Source organism: Bos mutus, chromosome 7 (assembly GCF_027580195.1).
Source record: "Bos mutus isolate GX-2022 chromosome 7, NWIPB_WYAK_1.1, whole genome shotgun sequence".
Lineage (NCBI taxonomy): Eukaryota > Metazoa > Chordata > Mammalia > Artiodactyla > Bovidae > Bos > Bos mutus.
The window spans coordinates 57,479,138-57,497,667 of record NC_091623.1 but is presented as its reverse complement, the minus strand read 5'-3'; the positions used below and the strand labels follow the sequence as shown (position 1 = coordinate 57,497,667).

The window sequence follows — 18,530 nt, the reverse complement described above, 5'->3', positions numbered from 1 at the left end:
ATCAGGGATTAGCAAACGCTTCCTGTAAACTGTGGTTAGTAAATGTTTAAGGCATTGAACGTGATAGGATCTGTTGCAACTATTTCAACTCTGTCATCAGGGTGGGCAAAAGCATTCCTAGGCAATATGTAAATTAATGGGTGAGACTGTGTTGCAATGAAATTTTTATTCACACACACACACAAACAGGCAATGGGGACTACCCTTAAGGTCCATTGGTTAAGAATCCACCTACAAACGCAGGAGACGTGGGTTTGATCCCAGGTCAGAGGAGATCGTACATGCCGCAGGGAAATGAAGCCTGTGTGCCACCACTACTGAGCCCATTCACTGGAACTATGCAGCCTGCATGCCCTAGAGCCCGTGCTCTACAACTAGAGAAGCCACCACAATGAGAAGCCCTTCCCTTGCACATGGAGAGTACCCCTACCCACTGCAGCTAGATAAAGCCTGTTTGCAGCCACAAAGACCAGCACAGCCTAAAAAAATGTTTTGTTTTGTTTTTTTTTAAAAAAAGCAATGATGGCCAGATTGGCTTGTAGGTCATTGTTCATCACTCCCCTGATCTATATGCTGTCTGGATGACCCAGGAACAGGCTAGGACACAGACCACCAACATTGAAAGGGGAAGCCCACCCAAAGAGACTGAACAAGAATAACCATAAATGTGAGAAGGGAAACTTATTTCCCACTGCTGAGTTGAATTGTCCCTTAAAAACAACACAAATTCAAATTAATTTTTAAATGTAGCCAAGTTTTTTTTTTTTTTTAGGTAATACCACCTTTTTTTTTTTTTCAAGTTAATTTATTTATCTGGCTGTGTTGAGGCTCTGTTGTGGTACATGGTCTCTCTACTTCTGGTGCTTGGACTCAATTGCCCTGCGGCATGTGGGATCTTAGTTCCCTGACCCGGGATCGAACCTGAGTTCCCTACATTGCGAGGTAGATTCGTAACCATTGGACCACCAGGGAAGTCTCAGAGATTTTTTTAAAGTTTCTGATGAGAGTTAACTATCTGGAAGTCCACTGGTGTTTCAGTCCTGAGAGGAGGCCAGTGAAGGTGCAGAAATACGTGAGATATTAAAGTGTGTGTGTATGTGTGGATGAGCTGGGTCATCTGTAATAGCTACTAAGCAAATGATTGGCTTTTTTTTTTTAATTTTGGGGAAATTTCAGGGATCAACGGGGTGGCTTTCGTTTCCTTTTCGGGTATGGAGTCTATTTTGGATGAGCGCTTCTTGAAAGATCTTCAGATCCCCTGGGCCAGCTCCAAGAAGAAGCTGAAGATAAATTCTCGAGTTGTTGGGGGCATCATAACAGGAGGGAAGAAAGACGGGTTCTCTAAACCAGTAATCTATACTCTGGAAAACATTAAGGTTGGTGACAAGGTTTTCACTGGGCCTCCACATCCTCTATTGGCTTAACTCTCATTTTTTGACAGGGACACATTAAGCAGATCTTCCCTGGTGACTCAGTGATAAAGAATCTACCTGCTAACGCAGGAGACATGGGTTTGATCCCTGGGTTGGAACATTCCCCTGGAGAATGAAATGGCAACCCACTCCAGTATTCTTTCCTGGAAAAATCCCATGGACAGAGAAGCCTGGTGGGCTACAATCCATGGATTCGCAAAGAGTCAGACACGACTTTGTGACAACATTAAGCAGCAAGTGTCCACAATTTCTGATAACTCAACCACTTCCCAAAATCCACTGCTAGAAAAATGAGCTCTTCTATTTCAATGTGGCATTTTTCCATTCATCAATGGGCAAGGTTGAGGTTAGATTAAGTAACGTTGATGCAGGAACATTTACATGAGCTTTATTTATATTAATTATAGCCAAATTAGTAATGGATACAGGTCTGGCACCCGAGACATTTCTTTTTATCACTGCACATTGAAATATCAGCATTTTTCTCCATTCCATACAGAACGTGCCCACATCTTCTTGAGGTTGGTCAGGTTGAATCCATTCAAGATGGATTCTCAGGTAACTAAAGGCTCTGAATTTTCAGCCAAAGCAGGATTTTGAGAGTGCTATCTGTGTTTCCTGGAAACCGGACGTGGAGGGAGGCAGATGGACACCATCAGGCTGTGTGCTCCTTGAAGCTTCCAAGACACATACTGTCTGCGGCTGTAACCAAATGGTGAACTTGGCTGTCATCATGGCTTCTGGGGAGGTCACGGTCAGTAATGACGCTCTGTAGTCTGGATCCTCAAATCCAATGGGAAAATACTGATTAACATTCATTGTGTGCCTCTCATGGAATTGGGCATTGTGGGAGGGAGTCATGGGGACAGAAGGGGTGTGTGCCGTGTCTCTGCCCTTAGAGAATTCATGGTCTGGTTGAGAAGCCATGACACTGGTATATGAAATGAGAACTGACTCTAAACAGGTGCTGCTGCTGCCGCTGCTAAGTCGCTTCAGTCGTGTCCGGCTCTGTGCAACCCCATAGACGGCAGCCCACCAGGCTCCCCCGTCCCTGGGATTCTCCAGGCAAGAACACTGGAGTGGGTTGCCATTTCCTTCTCCAATGCATGAAAGTGAAAAGTGAAAGTGAAGTCGCTCAGTCGTGTCCGACTCTTAGGGACCCCATGGACTGCAGCCCACCAGGCTCCTCCGTCCATGGGATTTTCCAGGCAAGAGTACTGGAGTAGGTTGCCATTGCCTTCTCTGCTAAACAGGTGCAGGCACGATAATAACCACAAACCCCACTTACAGAGCACCTGGGCTTCCCAGGTGGCACTCGTGGTAGAGAACCCACCTGCCAATGCAGGAGATGTAAAGTGATGTGGGTTTGATCCCTGGATTGGGAAGATCCCCTGGAGAAGGAAATGGCAACTCACTCCAGTATTCTTGCCTGGAGAATCCCATGGACAGAGGAGCCGGGCAAGATATAGTCCATGGAGTCGAAAAGAGTCAGACATGACTGAAGCGCCTTAACACACAATGTGCCTGACTCTTTAGCTGTTTTTAGATGCACTTTTCAGGACAGGAGGCTGGACCTCAATAGTCTGTTTAGTCATGAAGTCAGTAATTAGTAGAGATGGGATTCAAACCCAGGATGGCCTGAGTCCAGAGGTCTCTTTCTACAAAATTGTCCATAGGCATACTTCATTTTATTGCACTTTGCAGACATCACTTTTTAAAAAAAACAGAGAAAACAAATTGAAGGTTTGTGGCAACCCTGTGTGCATTGAGCAAGTCTGTTGGCACCGCTTTCCCAACAGCATTTGCTCACTTCGTGTCTCTGTGTCACATTTTGGTCATTCTTGCAATATCTCAAACCTTCTACCAGCAAAAAGATTATGACTCACTGAACGCTCAGATGATGGTAGCATCTTTTAGCAATAAAGTATTTTTTAATAAAGGTATCTACATTTCCCAGACATATGCTATTATATACTTTAAATGTGTATGGTGAGTATGGTGGCATGTAAACATAACTTTTATATGCACTGGGAGATAAAAATTCATGTGACTCATTTTATTGCCAATATTTGCTTTATTGCGGTGGTCTGGAATTGAACCTGCACTGTCTCTGAGATCTGCCTGTAAATGGTGCAAGAATTTGTGTTACAGAAACTGAGAGTTGTGTCACTGAGAACTGGGGTTAGGTCAGGAAGGAGGTGGAACATGAAATAAGCCTTGGTGAGAAGTTAGATTTGGTAGAGAGGAAAGACAGGCTCATTGGTGCTGTGATGGGTAGCCTTGTCTATCACAGGATCCCAAGTTCAGTTCTCTGCCAAGCAGGTCCTAAATTGCTACTTAGAGGAATATAAGGCTTAAGACTTAAGAAAATTTGATCCAGAGCAAGTCTAGCCTAGTTTCAAGTCCCACCTCAATCACTTCATAGCTGTGTTTCCATTGGCATATCACTCAACCTCTCTGAGCTGAGCCAAATTTTTTCATCTTAAAAATGAGAACAAGAGAAAAATGATGACTCAGGAGTTCCCTGGCAGTCCAGTGATTAGGACTCAGCACTTTCACTTCCATGTCCTGGGTTCAATCCCTGGTCTAGGAACTAAGATACCACAAGGTGTGGCCAAAAGAACAAAAAAAAAAAAAATTAAAAGCATCAGCATTTAATTAGGGAAAAAGAGAAACTGATGATGAAAACGAACACTTATGCGTGTTTTCTGTTGTAAGTACTTTAAGCATTTTCATGGAATCCTCTTGGAACTATTCCACATGATACTTACTGTTGGTATCCTCATTTTAACAGAGGAGGAAACGGGCACAGAGCAGTTAGGTATCTTGCCCAAGCTTAAACAGCCAGAAACTGGCAGAACTGTAGTCTTAACCACTACATCACAACATCATAGAGAAGCTGGTGCCTGGCGTATCTTTAACACACAGAAAGCACCCCGATAAAATTAATTACAAATAATGGCATAGGGAAGGACTCAACTTGTCACCTCTACTCCTGGAAGTTGGAGCATCTTGGAACACCTATTATCAGTCCTGGTTCAGTGCAGGTAACAGGAACCTCTCAAGGTATGTCAAGCAGGAAAGTATTTTAATACAGGGGCTTGGATGCTCACAGAATTCTTGGAAGGGATGGAGGACTTGAAGTCAGGGGTTCTGCCACTTGAATGTGGCTTCAAGATCACCCCTCTGCAGCCAGAGGTCATAAATTACCTTTGGCATTTCACCCCACATCCATGAAATTAAAGATCGGATAGTCGGAATGTGGAGTCCAGCCATAGCTCGATCCTGTCTGCAGAAAAGTGGTATCTGCCTCCATCCTGCCTTTTAAAACCTTCATGTGTGCATCTCACTGGAGAACCTAAATGATGTTCAGGGCCTTAGCCCCGAGAGATTATGGGAAATGCAGTTTGTAGATGTCTTACCCTATAGGAATAGGTCATAGGAGAGGGATGAGAATGGGTGCTGATGGATGCCGAAGGGTGATGATGAACAATATCTAGTTCACACCAAGCGCCCGAGGGAGAAAAAGCTTCCAAGCTCTATATACCCAAGCCAAGAGTCTGGATAGTTCTTTTTGCTGCCTGGGGGTTATAACTGGTCATTCTCAGAGGCCAACAGTGTATCTCTTTTCTGACAGATGGAGTTCACCCTGTACCTCATTAGTCACGTGGGCACGATTATCTCACTGGTGTGTCTTGCCATGGCCATCATCACCTTCCTTCTGTGCCGCACCCTCCGAAACCAGAACACCTACATCCACCTGCATCTCTGCATATGCCTCTTCTTGGCCAAGATGCTGTTTCTCACTGGTGTGGACAAGACCGACAACCAGGTCTCGTATCCCTCAGGCTTTGACCCCATCCATCCCCATCATCTCCCCATCTGCATCTGCTCATCCTCACCTAACTCCCTCAATGCCAGTTTCCACCTCAGGACCTTTGCACATGCTTTCCCCTCTTTCCATACTCATCTGCCAGCTTCTAGTTGATGCCTTCTGGTGATAGGTCTCAGTTTCGAATGATTTTTCCTGATCATGTTATGTATGGGGGTGGTCTCTCTTCCTACACTTTAAGCCTTTGGTTCTTACCCGGGCTGATTCTGTGCCCTCAGGGGACACTTGGCAGTATCTGGAGATATTGCTAGTTGTCACCTTTGGGAGGGGATGCTGCTAAACATCTTACAATGCACAGAACAGTCTCCCCCATCTTCCCATAGCAGAAAATAATAAGGCAATAGTGTTACAAATAGGGACTTCCCAGGTGGCTCAGTTGGTAAAGAATCCCCTTGCCACTACAGGAGTCACAGGAGACCCAGGTTCAATCCCTGGATCAGGAAGATCCCTGGAGGAAGAAATGGTTACCCATTCCATTCCTGCCTGGAGAATCCCATGGACAGAGGAGGCTGGTGGGCTCCTCTGGGTTTACAGAGAGTCAGACATGACTGCACACAGCACAGCAGTAGCAGTGTTATAAATATTAGTAATGCGACAGTTGAGAAATTCTTTGTTTAAAAACTGAAATATAGTTGATTTACAGTGTTGTGGCAATCTCTGCTATACAACAAAGTGACTCATTTGTATACATAAGTACATTCTTTCTTAATATACTTTTCTATTATGGTTTATCACAGGATGTTCAGCATAGTTCTCTGTGCTGTACAGCAGGACCTTGTGTCTATCCATTCTAAATTTAATAATTTGCATCTAACAACCCCAAACTCCCAGTTCATCCTTCTCCCTCCCCTGACCTTGGCGACAATGAGTCTGTTCGCTTGTCTGTGTTCATCTGTGTCATAGTTTAGATTCCACACATAAATGATATCATATGGTAATTGTTTTCTCTTTCTGACTTACTTCACTTAGTGTGATCATCTCTAGTTGCATCCATAGGTGAGAAATTTTACTTTTCAAACACTCTATTTTGCATCTTTTCCCAGCACCTATTAATATTTGAAACCATATTGATTTTTGTTATTGTTGTTTTACTCATTGTGTATCTACCTCTTCCACAAGATTGTGTGCCCCATGAGAACAAGAACTTTTGGCCAATTAAGCTCCAATAACTGTGTCCGAAACAGTTGGTTCTCGGGGTATTTCCAAAGGAAGCACTACTGACATTTCAGGTGGGATAATCATTCTTAAAGCAGAACTACCCTCTAACTATGGGGTGTTTCACTTCCTAGACCCCTTGGGAACCAAAGGCTAGTAGCACTCCCCACCTCTCATCATGGGACCAAGGGTGAACAAAATTTTCCTGTAAAGAAGCAGATAAAAATATTTTTAATTTTGCAGATGCCATGGTCTCCGTTGGCAACTGCTCAACTCCGCCACTTTAGCATGAATACAGTCATGTTGTTGTTTAGTTACTCAGTCATGTCTGACTCTTTGCGACCCCATGGACTGTACCCCATCAGGCTCCTCTATCCATGGGGCAAGAATACTGGAGTGGGTTGCCATTTCCTTCTCCAGGGGATCTTTCTGACCCAGAGACTGAACCTACCCCCACCTATCTCCTGGCATTGGCACCCGGGTTCTTTACCCACTGAGACACCAGGGAAGCCTGAAAGCAGCCATAGAGAATACATAAATGGGGAAGGCTGTGTGTCAATGAAATGTTAATTACAAAACCTGCAACCAGTCCATGGCTGTAGTTTGTGGATCCCTTCTCCTCCCCCACCCCTGTATCTTCAAACATCCCCTAAAGTAGGGTGGTCATCTATCTGTTTTTCTCTCAGACTCTCCCAGTTTTAGCACTGGAAGCTGTACATCCTGAGAAAACTCATTTCTAGGGAAACCAGAATGATTGGTGTCCCTACTAAAGGGATGGAACTACCTGTAGTGAAGACTATATCTATAAATATTTGTGGAATGAATGAAGAGGCCGTGTTTGGGGAAGTCCAGTCAAAGTAGCCACATTATGGTTTTTTTTTTTTTTAATTTTATCGGAAGATAATTGCTTTACAATTCTGTGCTGGCTTCTGCCATACATCAACATGAATCAGGGAAGGAGGCAGGACACAACCCTGAAAGAATGACATAGCTGGTGAGGATACAGTATGGACTGATTAGAGCCAACTTGGTCCCAGAGAAGGAAATGGCAACCCACTCCGGTATTCTTGCCTGGAGAATCCCAGGGATGGGGGAGCCTGGTGGGCTGCCGTCTATGGGGTTGCACAGAGTCGGACACGACTGAAGCGACTTAGCAGCAGCGGGTCCGAGATGGCAGAAGATTCAACTTGCGGTAGACCTTGAGCCTCATCATACACTGCTGTAATACATTAGGATGCTAAATGACCACCCATAGGCACCCAGGCCCACCATCAAAGACCAAAACGTGGGCAGTGGCCCAATTTCTGGAAATCCCTGCTCCTTCCCCCAAATATATAGTTGAAATAATCTTCCTACTTGTTAGCCTATGAAATTACCCAGCCCATAAAAACTAAGCACAGCTGCTTTTGCCTTTTGAGATGGACAGAATTCTGTCATGGAATGTATGTGTGTGTGTGTGTGTGTGTGTGTGGTGTGTGGTGTGCATGCTCAGTCACATCTGACTTTTTGTGACCCCATGGACTGTAGCCCACCAGGTTCCTCTGTCCATGGGATTCTCAAGGCAAGAATATAGTGGGTTGCCATGCCCTCCTCCAGGGGATCTTCCCAACCCAGGGATCAAACCCACGTGTCTTGCATCTCCTGCATTTTCAGGATTCTTTACCACTGAGCCACTTGGGAAGCCATATGGAATGTATAGATACACATTCTAAATAAATAATGCGCACTCTAAATAAATCCACTTCTTACCTATCAAAAGCAAGAACAATAGCAACAGAGGAGCCCCTTCTCTGCCTTCTTCCTCTGAACATACTCCCTGGAGTAAGGGAGACTGAAGGTGCCTGATTCTCTTCTGCAGATGGGCTGCGCCCTCATTGCAGGCTTTCTGCACTACCTTTTCCTTGCGTGCTTCTTCTGGATGCTGGTGGAGGCTGTGATGCTCTTCCTCATGGTCAGGAACCTGAAAGTGGTGAATTACTTCAGTTCTCGAAACATCAAGATGCTGTATCTCTGCGCCTTTGGCTATGGGCTCCCGGGGCTGGTGGTGGCTGTTTCTGCTGGCTTACAACCTCAGGGTTATGGGATGTATAATCGGTAAGTGACATTCTTCTCTTTCCCTGAAAATTGTTATTATTAATTGTTCCATGGTGATAATTAAATGAACACACAAAAGAACAATAACAGGAGCAGTAGTCATGGCTACCATTTATTGAGCTCTTACTTTATGGGCTGCCAGGGGCAGTAGCCCAGGTTGTGCACTGCACAAATCCGGAAGCCATTGTTTGCATTATAGTATAGGTGGGTAGTGGCAATGTAAACAGCAAACTTGATTGCAAAGTTTTCAGTTTGTGGACTCTAGAGCCAACTTGCTTGGGTCTGGATCCTGGCTACACCACTATCTAGCTAGGCTGCCTTGGGCAAGTTACTTAAACTCTATGCTCTCATTTCCTCATCTATTATATGCAAGCTGATGACAATGCCTATATTATAGTGTTATTGTGGGTATTAAATGAGTTAGTATCTGCAAAATATTTAGACAGTGTCTGGCACAGTGTAAAGCATTATACATGTTTTTGTTGGTCTCTCTTTTTTCATTAAGTTTTTAATTGGAGGAAAATTGCTTTACAATGTTGTGTTGGTTTCTGCCATACAACAACGTGAATCAATCATAATTATGTATATGTCCCTCCCTTGTGAGCCTCCCTCCCCTCTACCACCCCAGTCTCTCTAGGTTGTCACAGAGCACCACGCTGGGCTCCCTGTATTACCCAGCGGCTTCTCACTAACAACCCCATGGATGATAGGAGCCCGACAGACTACAGTCCATAGGGTTGCAAAGAGTCAGACATGACTGAAGCAACTGGGCATGCGTGCACTAGCTATCTATTTCACACATGATAGTGTGTGTATCTCAATGCTACTTTCTCAATTCGTCCCACCCTCTCCTTCCTCCACTGTGTTCACAAATCTGTTCTCTACATCTGCATCTTCATTCCTTCTCTGCAAATACTTTCATCAGTACCATTTTTCTAGATTCCGTGTATATGCATTAATATACGATATTGGTTTTTCTCTTTCTGACTTACTTTGCTCTGTATAACAGGCTCTAGGTACATCCACCTCACTACAACTGACCCAAATTCGTCCCTTTTTATGGCTTAGAAATACTCTGCCATGGTCTGTTTTAAAGTGAGGTAGGCTTATCAAAGGTTCTGTGTGAGAAGATAGTAGCTCCAGTTGTTGTTCAGTCGCTCAGTCGTGTCCAGCTCTTTGTGGCCCCATGGACTGCAGCACGCCAGGTTTCCCTGTCCCTCACTATTACCTGGAATTTACTCAAACTTATGTCCATTGAGTCAGTGACGCCATCCAACCATCTCCTCCTCTGTTGCCCCCTTCTCCTCCTGCCCTCAATCTTTCCCAGCATCAGGGTCTTTTCCAATGAGTCAGCTCTTCTTATCAGGTAGCCAAAGTATTGGAGCTTCAGCTTCAACATCAGCCCTTCCAATGAATATTCAGGATTGATTTCCTTTAGGATTGACTGGTTTGATCTCCTTGCTGTCCAAGGGACTCTCACTCTCCAGTACCACAGTACAAAAGCATTAATTCTTCAGCGCTCAGCCTTCTTTATGGTCCAACTCTTGTACCATACATGACTACTAGAAAAACCATAACTGACTATATGGACCTTTATCAACAAAGTCTGGACTCACTAAAATCATTCTTTTCATTTGCATCCCAGCTATCTGGGGCCAGTATCCTGGTTTTTCACATCCCCACCCCTAGGTCCTCAGTGCTCACCAGGGGAGTGGTTTATGGCTGCCTGATAGCAGGTATTGTTTTTCCTGATCACCCTCCAGGCTCAGAAATTCACTTTTGGAGGGCTGGAATCGCTGATGGATATGACATCCTTGTTTACTGATATGGCAGTAAACACTCCATTTCTCACTTCACTTCTATTAACAAATAATTACAGAATGCCTCATCCATGCCAGGCTTTGGACTGAGTGCTGGGTATTCAGAGATAAACAAAAAATTCAAAGTCCAAATTCTCCTGTAGCTCATAGTCTAGTAGGGAAAGATAGACAGTTTAAACAAACAACTGAGCAAGATAATTTATGATACTGATAGATGTTATGAAAAAAAAAAAAGCAGCAAATTCTGCTAGGAAAGGACCAGACACAGTGTGACTTTTCAGAGGAGGTGATACTCGAGCTGAGAATTGAATGACAAAGTGTACCATGGAGAGTTCTGGAGAGAGGGAATACAAAGGTTATGGACTGAGAAATGATCTCTATCCCAGGCTGTTAAGAGAACATTTCAGGAACGTTCACTAAGGAAGAAGGTCTGAAAGAAGAAAACTGAAATGTGACCTGGTCCATTGTGAAAATTTTCACTTCAACCTCATCCTCCAATACTCTTCCATAAGCATATCTGGCAGGGTGTGAGTCATTTTAGGGTTAGGACTTTGATACAATGACTGACTCCTGTTTTTCTGCATAGCTGCTGGCTGAATACAGAAACGGGGTTCATCTGGAGCTTCCTGGGGCCAGTGTGCACAATTATAGTGGTAAGTTGATTGCTTGGTCTGGTGTGTTTTGGAGGAGGATCAAAGAGACCCAGGGCTTCCCAGGTGCACTTCGTGGTAAAGAACCCGCCTCCCAATGCAGGAGATGTAAGAAAAGCAGGTTCAATCCCTGGGTCGGGAAGATCCCCTGGAGAAGGGCATGGCAACCCACTCCAGTATTCTTGCCTGGAGAATCCTATGGACAGAGAAGCCTGGCAGGCTACAGTCCATGGGGTTGCAAAGAATCGGAAATGACTGAGCGACTGAGCATGAACACACATGGTAAGGGAGTCAGCCACTTTCATTTGTCAAATCACTTGCTTTTGTCAGAGATTCAAAAACAGGCAGATGAGTGGGAAAGTTTTATAGAGGAAAAAAGGGAAGGCTTCAGGTATGCCCTGCTCAGAGGCTGTGGACACAAGGACTCTGAAGGTAGGCTGACTAAATGCAGGGCATCCTAGGTGATCGGTTAGGGTTATATACTGGCTTTTTCCTTTTGGTCCTAAGTTGGAAGCAGAGCAGAAATAAGGGAGGCTGTCAACTATCAGTCAAGTCCTGATCATCCGGGGTGGGTTGCTGAAGGAGTTATTGTTTGGCTTCCTGGAGTGGTTACTGCAGACTATAGGTCAACGTTCTCTTTTCATAAATGGTCTGGCCATCATCCATTTGTATATCCAGTCTTTCCATCCCTTCTGCTTGGCTCTGTAGGTCAATTCCATCCTCCTGACTTGGACACTATGTATCCTGAGGCAGAAGCTTTCTAGTGTCAATGCGGAAGTCTCCACACTCAAAGATACCAGGTACAGTCCAGCCTTCCTTTCCCCTCATCTTCTAGTCTCCTTTCCTTCTTTCCCCAAATATTCACTGAGTACCTTTTGTAAGCCTGGTCCTGCACTCCAAATGGAATACAGCACAGTGTCTAGATCAGAAAGGCATGTGAAGCATGCCTTAGCACCATTGCTAGGAGGAACGAGTGTTTCCAATACTAAAATCTGTTGACAATACCTTTTTTTAAGATATAGTGTTTCAGTGTAAGGATGGAACACAGTTTATTTAAATGATCTGGTGGCTCAGATGATAAAGAATCCACCTGCAATGTGGAAGACCTGAATTTGATCCCTGGGTTGGGAAGATCCCCCAGAGAAGAGCACTCCAATATTCTTGCTTGGAGAATTCCATAGACAGAGGAGCCTGGCAGGCTACAGTCCATGGGATCACAAAGAGTCGGACCCCACTGAGTGACTGAACACACACACCAACTCCAGACTCTCATTCCACCCCTCCCCCACACCCCCTCCTCCTTGGTAACCACAAGTCTGTTCTCCGTGTCTGTGACTCTGTTTGTTTTGTAGATAGCTTCATTTGTGCCATATTTCAAATTCCCCATATAAGTGATATCGTATGGAATTTGCCTTTCTCTGTCTGACTTACTTCACTTAGTATGATCATCTCTAGGTCCATCCATGTTGCTACAAATGACATTATTTCATCCTTTTCTATGGCTATGTAATATTCCATTGTCTATACATACCACATCTTCTTTATGCATCCATCTGCTGATGACCATTTAGGTTGCTTCCATGGCTTGGCTACTTTATGTCTAGCCTTTTATTACCATAGACAGTATTGCATTCAATACATGTGTCCACACATCTTTGTGACCATGTGTACCTGTAGGCCAATTGCCTTTTCAATGGCTGTAGGATTTGACTTCCCTACCTCTAGGCTGGGAACCTGTGTGCCACACTGATTCTCACCCAGGTGATGGGTCACGTGGTGGCAGCCTCAGACTATACCTGGGAGCGTGGTGGCCCATGAGGGTGACAGCCAGAACTATATCCTCTGCAAATCTTCCCCTCCAGGTTGCTGACCTTCAAAGCCTTTGCCCAGATCTTCATCTTGGGGTGCTCCTGGGTGTTAGGCATTTTCCAAATTGGACCCATGGCCAATATCATGGCTTATCTGTTCACCATCATCAACAGCTTGCAGGGGGCCTTCATCTTCCTCATTCATTGTGTGCTCAGCCGCCAGGTGCGTACCTGCTGCCCTCCCAGCCCTGCTCCTTCCAGGGAGCTTGCCCCTGCCACACACACTCCCCCTGTATCTAAGCATGGTTCATCTCCCCATGGTGTGTATCCACCTTCAGGTACGGGAAGAATACAGAAGATGCACGACCAGGAAGACCAAACCCAGCTCTGAGACCCAGACCTCAGGGATCTTACTGTCATCTGTTCCCTCCACTTCCAAAACGGTGAGACTGTGTGTTGTCCGCATGTTCTGGTCAGACCAAGTGTTATGTGCTGTAAGCTAAGCATTTGTTGTTTCATTGCTCAGTTGTGTCCAACTCTTTGTGACCCCATGGACTGCAGCACACCAGACTTTCCTGTCTTTCACTGTCTCCCAGAGTTTGCTCAAACTCATGTTCATTGAGTTGGTGGTAACCATCCAACCATCTCATCTTCTATTGTCCCCTTTTCCTCCTGCCCTCAATCTTTCCTAGCATCAGGGTCTTTTCCGGTGAGTCGACTCTTCCCATCAGCTGGCCAGGTACTGGTGCTTCAGCTTCAGCATCAGTCCTTCCAATGAATAGTCAGGGTTGGTTTCCTTTAGGGTTAACTGGTTTGATCTACTTGCTGTCCAAGGGACTCTTAACAAAGGCAGAGAAGGAAATGGCAACCCACTCCGGTGTTTTTGCCTCGAAGGCTCCATGGACAGAGGAGCCTGGTGGCAGTCCATGGGGTTGCAAGAGTCAGATACGACTGAGCAACTAAACCACCACCACCACAGTTCAAAAGCATCAGTTTTTTTGGTGCTCAGCCTTCTTTATGGTCCAACTCTTGTATCTGTACATGACTACTGGAAAAACCATAGCTTTGATGTTCATGTGTACTAACTCATTTGATAAACTGTGGTATTTAAAGGTGGGGATTGGGGAGCTAGGCTGCCTGGGTTTAAATCCCATCTCTGCATTTCAGTAGCTGTGCAAACTAAAAAAGATAAAATCATGACTCATGGATATGAAATAAGCATATATTAAGGATTTTATTCTGTGTATTAATCATTGAAGGAATGGGCAGATGTAACTGGCTCACAAGAGAATGCAAAGAACAGACATGTTTGTGTATTACATCATACATAGAACGTATACAATGTATACATAATGCATAGCACTCATATAATGTATACAGTATTCACAGTGTATACATAATACATAATATTACTATACTTTTTAATTTATATGGAGAAGGCAATGGCAACTCACTCCAGTACTCATGCCTGGAAAATCCCATGGGTGGAGGAGCCTGGTAGGCTGAAGTCCATGGGTTCGTGAAGAGTCAGAGACGACTGAGTGACTTCACTTTCACTTTTCACTTTCATGCATTGGAGAAGGAAATGGCAACCCACTCCAGTACTCTTGCCTGGAAAATCCCATGGATGGAGGAGCTTGGTGTGCTGCAGTCCATGGGGTCGCTAGGAGTAGGACACGACTGAGCGACTTCCCTTTCACTTTTCACTTTCATGCATTGGAGAAGGAAATGGCAACCCACTCCAGTGTTCTTGCCTGGAGAATCCCAGGGACAGGGGAGCCTGGTGGGCTGCTGTCTATGGGGTCGCAAAGAGTCGGACACGACTGAAGTGACTTAGCAGCAGTAGCAGCAGCATGCTCTTTGTGTTGTCTTTTGAACCATTTAAAACATCTGCCTGGTTTCCTCATTGGTAAATAAATGTAGTATATATAATATAACATAATTATATATCATGTAATCATACACATAATTGTAAATAAAAAATTATATCTTATTATTCATATTATAATATATAAGTTTTATATTTGTTATTGTTGTTTAGTCGCTAAGATATGTCCCACTCTTTGCGACTCCATGGACTACAGTCTGCCAGGCTCCTCTGTCCATGGGATTTCCCAGGTAGGAATACTGGAGTAGGTTGCCATTTTCTGCTCCAGGGGATCTTTCCAACCCAGGGATTGAACCCATGTCTCCTGCACTGGCATGCGGATTCTTTACCACTGAGCCACCAGGAAGCCCAACTATATATTAATAAATATAAATATATATAAGTATAAATATACATATAAGTATACATATACATGTAAGTACAAATATATAGCGTTTCCAGGCAAGAGTACTGGAGTGGGTTGCCATTTCCTTCTCTGATAAATACATATAGTATATATAAATTTTATATGTAATATATAAATTATACATATAATTGTATATACAGACTTTGTATATGTAATTATTCATATTGCATAATATATGCATTTCAAATTACGTACTATATAAATATAAAATTTTAAATATATAGACATTATATATAATTATTCATATTATTTAATATATATAATGTACATATAATATAAATATTCAGAAGTTATATAGAATCACTTATATTACATAACACATAAAATTCATAAATGTGTTTATTTGTGTACTAATGTATTAATTATAATACATGTATAATCTCAGTAATATCAACATGAATGCACAAGTAGAGACAAAACTATTTTTTCCATGAAATTATTTCCCATCACTGTCAGTTGCTTCAAAAAGACAAAATTGTAAAGTAGTTCCACTACAGATCAGGGCCAGATAACCCAGAGAAGGTATCCCCTGACAGCACACCATTTTCTACTGAAGCGCACGTTGTCTTCTGCACAATGGATCTCATTCAGTCTCACAGCTATACCATCGTCTATTAGCAACAACTCCCCAAATTTAAATAACGTGCAGTCCAGCCTTGTCTCCTGAATTCTATACTCATATAAACTACCACCTACCAAATGCCTACTTAGATATCCAATAGATGTTTCAGAGGCAACCTGTCCCACATGAGCATCTCATTTGGAATATGTTACCTCAGCAGATTCCCCCACCTCTCATTTCCACAGAGGGCCCTCTATTTTTCTATTGTTCAAGAGTGAAGTTGTGAAATTAACGTTGATTCTGCTTGACCCCGCCTTTCCTCTCCCCTTCCCTCATCTCTGCTCCATCAGCAAATCCTGCTGACTCTTCCTCAAAATAGATCTCGAATCTGGTTGCTTCTCTTTCCCTTCATTCCTTCTACTGTGGTCCAAGTCCTATTGTCTCTATCCAGGATGATGGAAATAAACTCAAAAGAGGTCTGCCTTGCTGCCTCTCTAATCTTTCCCCTGCCTTATCTTTGGTCTGTTCTCCTTGCAGCAACTGGAGGGTGCTTGTGAACACCCAAGTCAGATATCTTCCCTTCTCTACCTACAACACTCCATGGCTCCCACCTTATTCAGAGTCAAAGCCAAAGTCCTCCTTGTGGCCCACAAGGCCTTGTCTGATCTGACTCTCTTTTCCTTCCTGTCCTTGTTGTCTATTAATAGACCCCTCATTTCACTTTGCTCCACCCACACTGGCCTGCTCAAGATTCTTCAGACATGCCAGGCTCACTTCCTCCTTTGGAGTCTTGAACTGAATGTTCTTGAATGCCTTGAATGTTTTTGTCCTGTCACCCACATAGCCAACTCCTTCACTTCCTTCAAATCTTTGTTCCAGTCATTTCTTTTCAATAGAATTTCCTCTGATAACTCTATTTTGTGCAGCTTCCTATTCACCCATCCAGGTGTTCATGCTTCTCCCACCCCCTTATCTTGATTTTTCTTTTCAGGACTTTCTACTTTCTAACAATCTACTTTCTAAAATTTCCTTATTTATTGCATTTATCTTTTGTGGTCTTCCATCTTCTACCAGAATGTCTTATTAATTTTCCCCCTCTGATGTATTCCAGGAACAAGTAACTAAGATCCAGTGGCTTAAATAAATAGGAAATTCTTCTTATTGCAAGAATAGAAGCTCAGAGTTAGGCGTTGCTGGTATTGGTTCTGTTGCTTAGTAAGGTTGCTAAGGATCTAAGCTCTTCCTAGTTTTCCATCCCACCAATAACATGCTGACTTTTCATCAATTATTTTCATGGTTGCAAGGTGACTGCCATAGCTCCAGTCATCATGACCATGTTGAAGGCAGGAAGAAGAATGATGGGACAGAGTGGCAAACTCACCTTTCAACCCTCTCTCTTTAACAAGAAACAAAAGCTTTTCCAGAAGCCCCTTAGTGAATTTCCCTTTCACCTAATTGGTCAGAACTGTATCACATGAACACTCAGAGTTACAGAGGAATTTGACAAAACAAGTATTCTGCTTTCTAGCTTCTAGAATAGGAATATCAATAGTCAAGAGGCTCTGAGAATAGCTTTTGAGTTTGTCAACAGTGCCTGGAGGTAATCATTGCTAACATTTTAATGTTTATCCTTCTAGTTTTTGTTGCCATATTTATCTCTGCCTGTATTTGTAAGACCTGTGCCCACATACATATGATCCCTGAGTTCAAATTGTACTAATCCTGCCATTGATTCTGATCCTGATTTCTCTCACAGGGTTGAAGTCCCTTCTCAAATACACAATGGAACAACATCTCAGGAAAGCAGGTGCCTGCAGAAGCCTTCTCTGAAATCTCTTCTCAGCTTAATGTGGAAATGCACTATCTCGCCAGCCCTAGAACTCTCTGGGCAATTTGGATTATGGATGATTGGGTGTGGTGGTCTTCCCATGGCTTCCTGTCCTGGTGAGAAAAGAAGAGCTTCTGTTCCAGCTTACCGTTTTATATCTTCCGTGTTCTGCAACTCTGACTTTTCAGAGTTTTGTGGAGATAACAGATCGCAGTGCGATGGCAGGACCAAGAACTTCTGGCTACCACTTTGATTTGTCCTAAGTCCTTTGATGTGTGGCTTTAAGCGTGCCTCTCCAGCTTCTATCACATGCTTCACACACAGAGTAGCCCTCAATAAATGATTTGTTTTCTGACTGGCTGGCTTGCTTTTCAACCAAGAACCCTCCAGCTCTTTTTTAAACTTTTTTTCCCCTGGTACTCTGGTATAGCCGATTAACAAACAATGCTGTGATAGTTTCAGGTGGACAGCAAAGGGACTCAGCCACACACATACATGTATCCATTCTCCCCCAAACTCCCCTCCCGTCCAGGCTGCCACATAACATTGAGCAGAGTCCTCTGTGCTATACAGTAGGTCCCTGTTGGTTATCCATTTTAAATATAGCAGTGTGTACATGTCCATCACATACTTCCCGCTGGTAACTGTAAGTTCATTCTCTAGGTCTGTGAGTCCCTTTCTGTTTGGAACGTAAGTTCATTTGTATCATTTCTTTTTAGATTCCATATATAAGGGATGTCATATGATATTTCTCCTTCTCTGTCTGACTTACTTCATTTAGTATTGCAATTTCTAGGTCCATCAGTGTTGCTGCAAATGGCATTATTTCATTCATTTTAATGCATTGTGTATACTTACCACATCTTCTTTATCCATTTCTCTGTCCATGGACATTTAGATTGTTTCCATGTCTTGGCTATTTTGTAAACAGCGCTGCTATGAACATTAGGGTACATGTACATTTTCAAATTAGACTTTTCATCTTTCCCAGATA

At 43.5% G+C, this 18,530-nt stretch overlaps 1 protein-coding gene across 14 annotated transcripts in view; it reads left to right on the top strand.

Moving 5' to 3' along the window:
• Positions 1-17,891, top strand: part of LOC102276978 (adhesion G protein-coupled receptor E1) — a 67,550-nt gene extending 49,659 nt beyond the window's left edge. For 13 of the 14 annotated variants that reach the window (XM_070373802.1, XM_070373804.1, XM_070373799.1 and 10 more), the window contains 9 exons: positions 1,177-1,376; positions 2,017-2,187; positions 5,071-5,265; positions 8,339-8,574; positions 10,981-11,047; positions 11,753-11,844; positions 12,907-13,075; positions 13,191-13,295; positions 17,465-17,891. In XM_070373802.1, the coding sequence (XP_070229903.1) occupies positions 1,177-1,376; positions 2,017-2,187; positions 5,071-5,265; positions 8,339-8,574; positions 10,981-11,047; positions 11,753-11,844; positions 12,907-13,075; positions 13,191-13,295; positions 17,465-17,470 (1,241 nt within the window). In that variant the 3' untranslated portion in view covers positions 17,471-17,891. The remainder of the gene's footprint in view (positions 1-1,176; positions 1,377-2,016; positions 2,188-5,070; positions 5,266-8,338; positions 8,575-10,980; positions 11,048-11,752; positions 11,845-12,906; positions 13,076-13,190; positions 13,296-17,464) is intronic. The other variant, XM_070373805.1, reaches the window with a different exon arrangement.
• Positions 17,892-18,530: the final 639 nt, after the last annotated feature.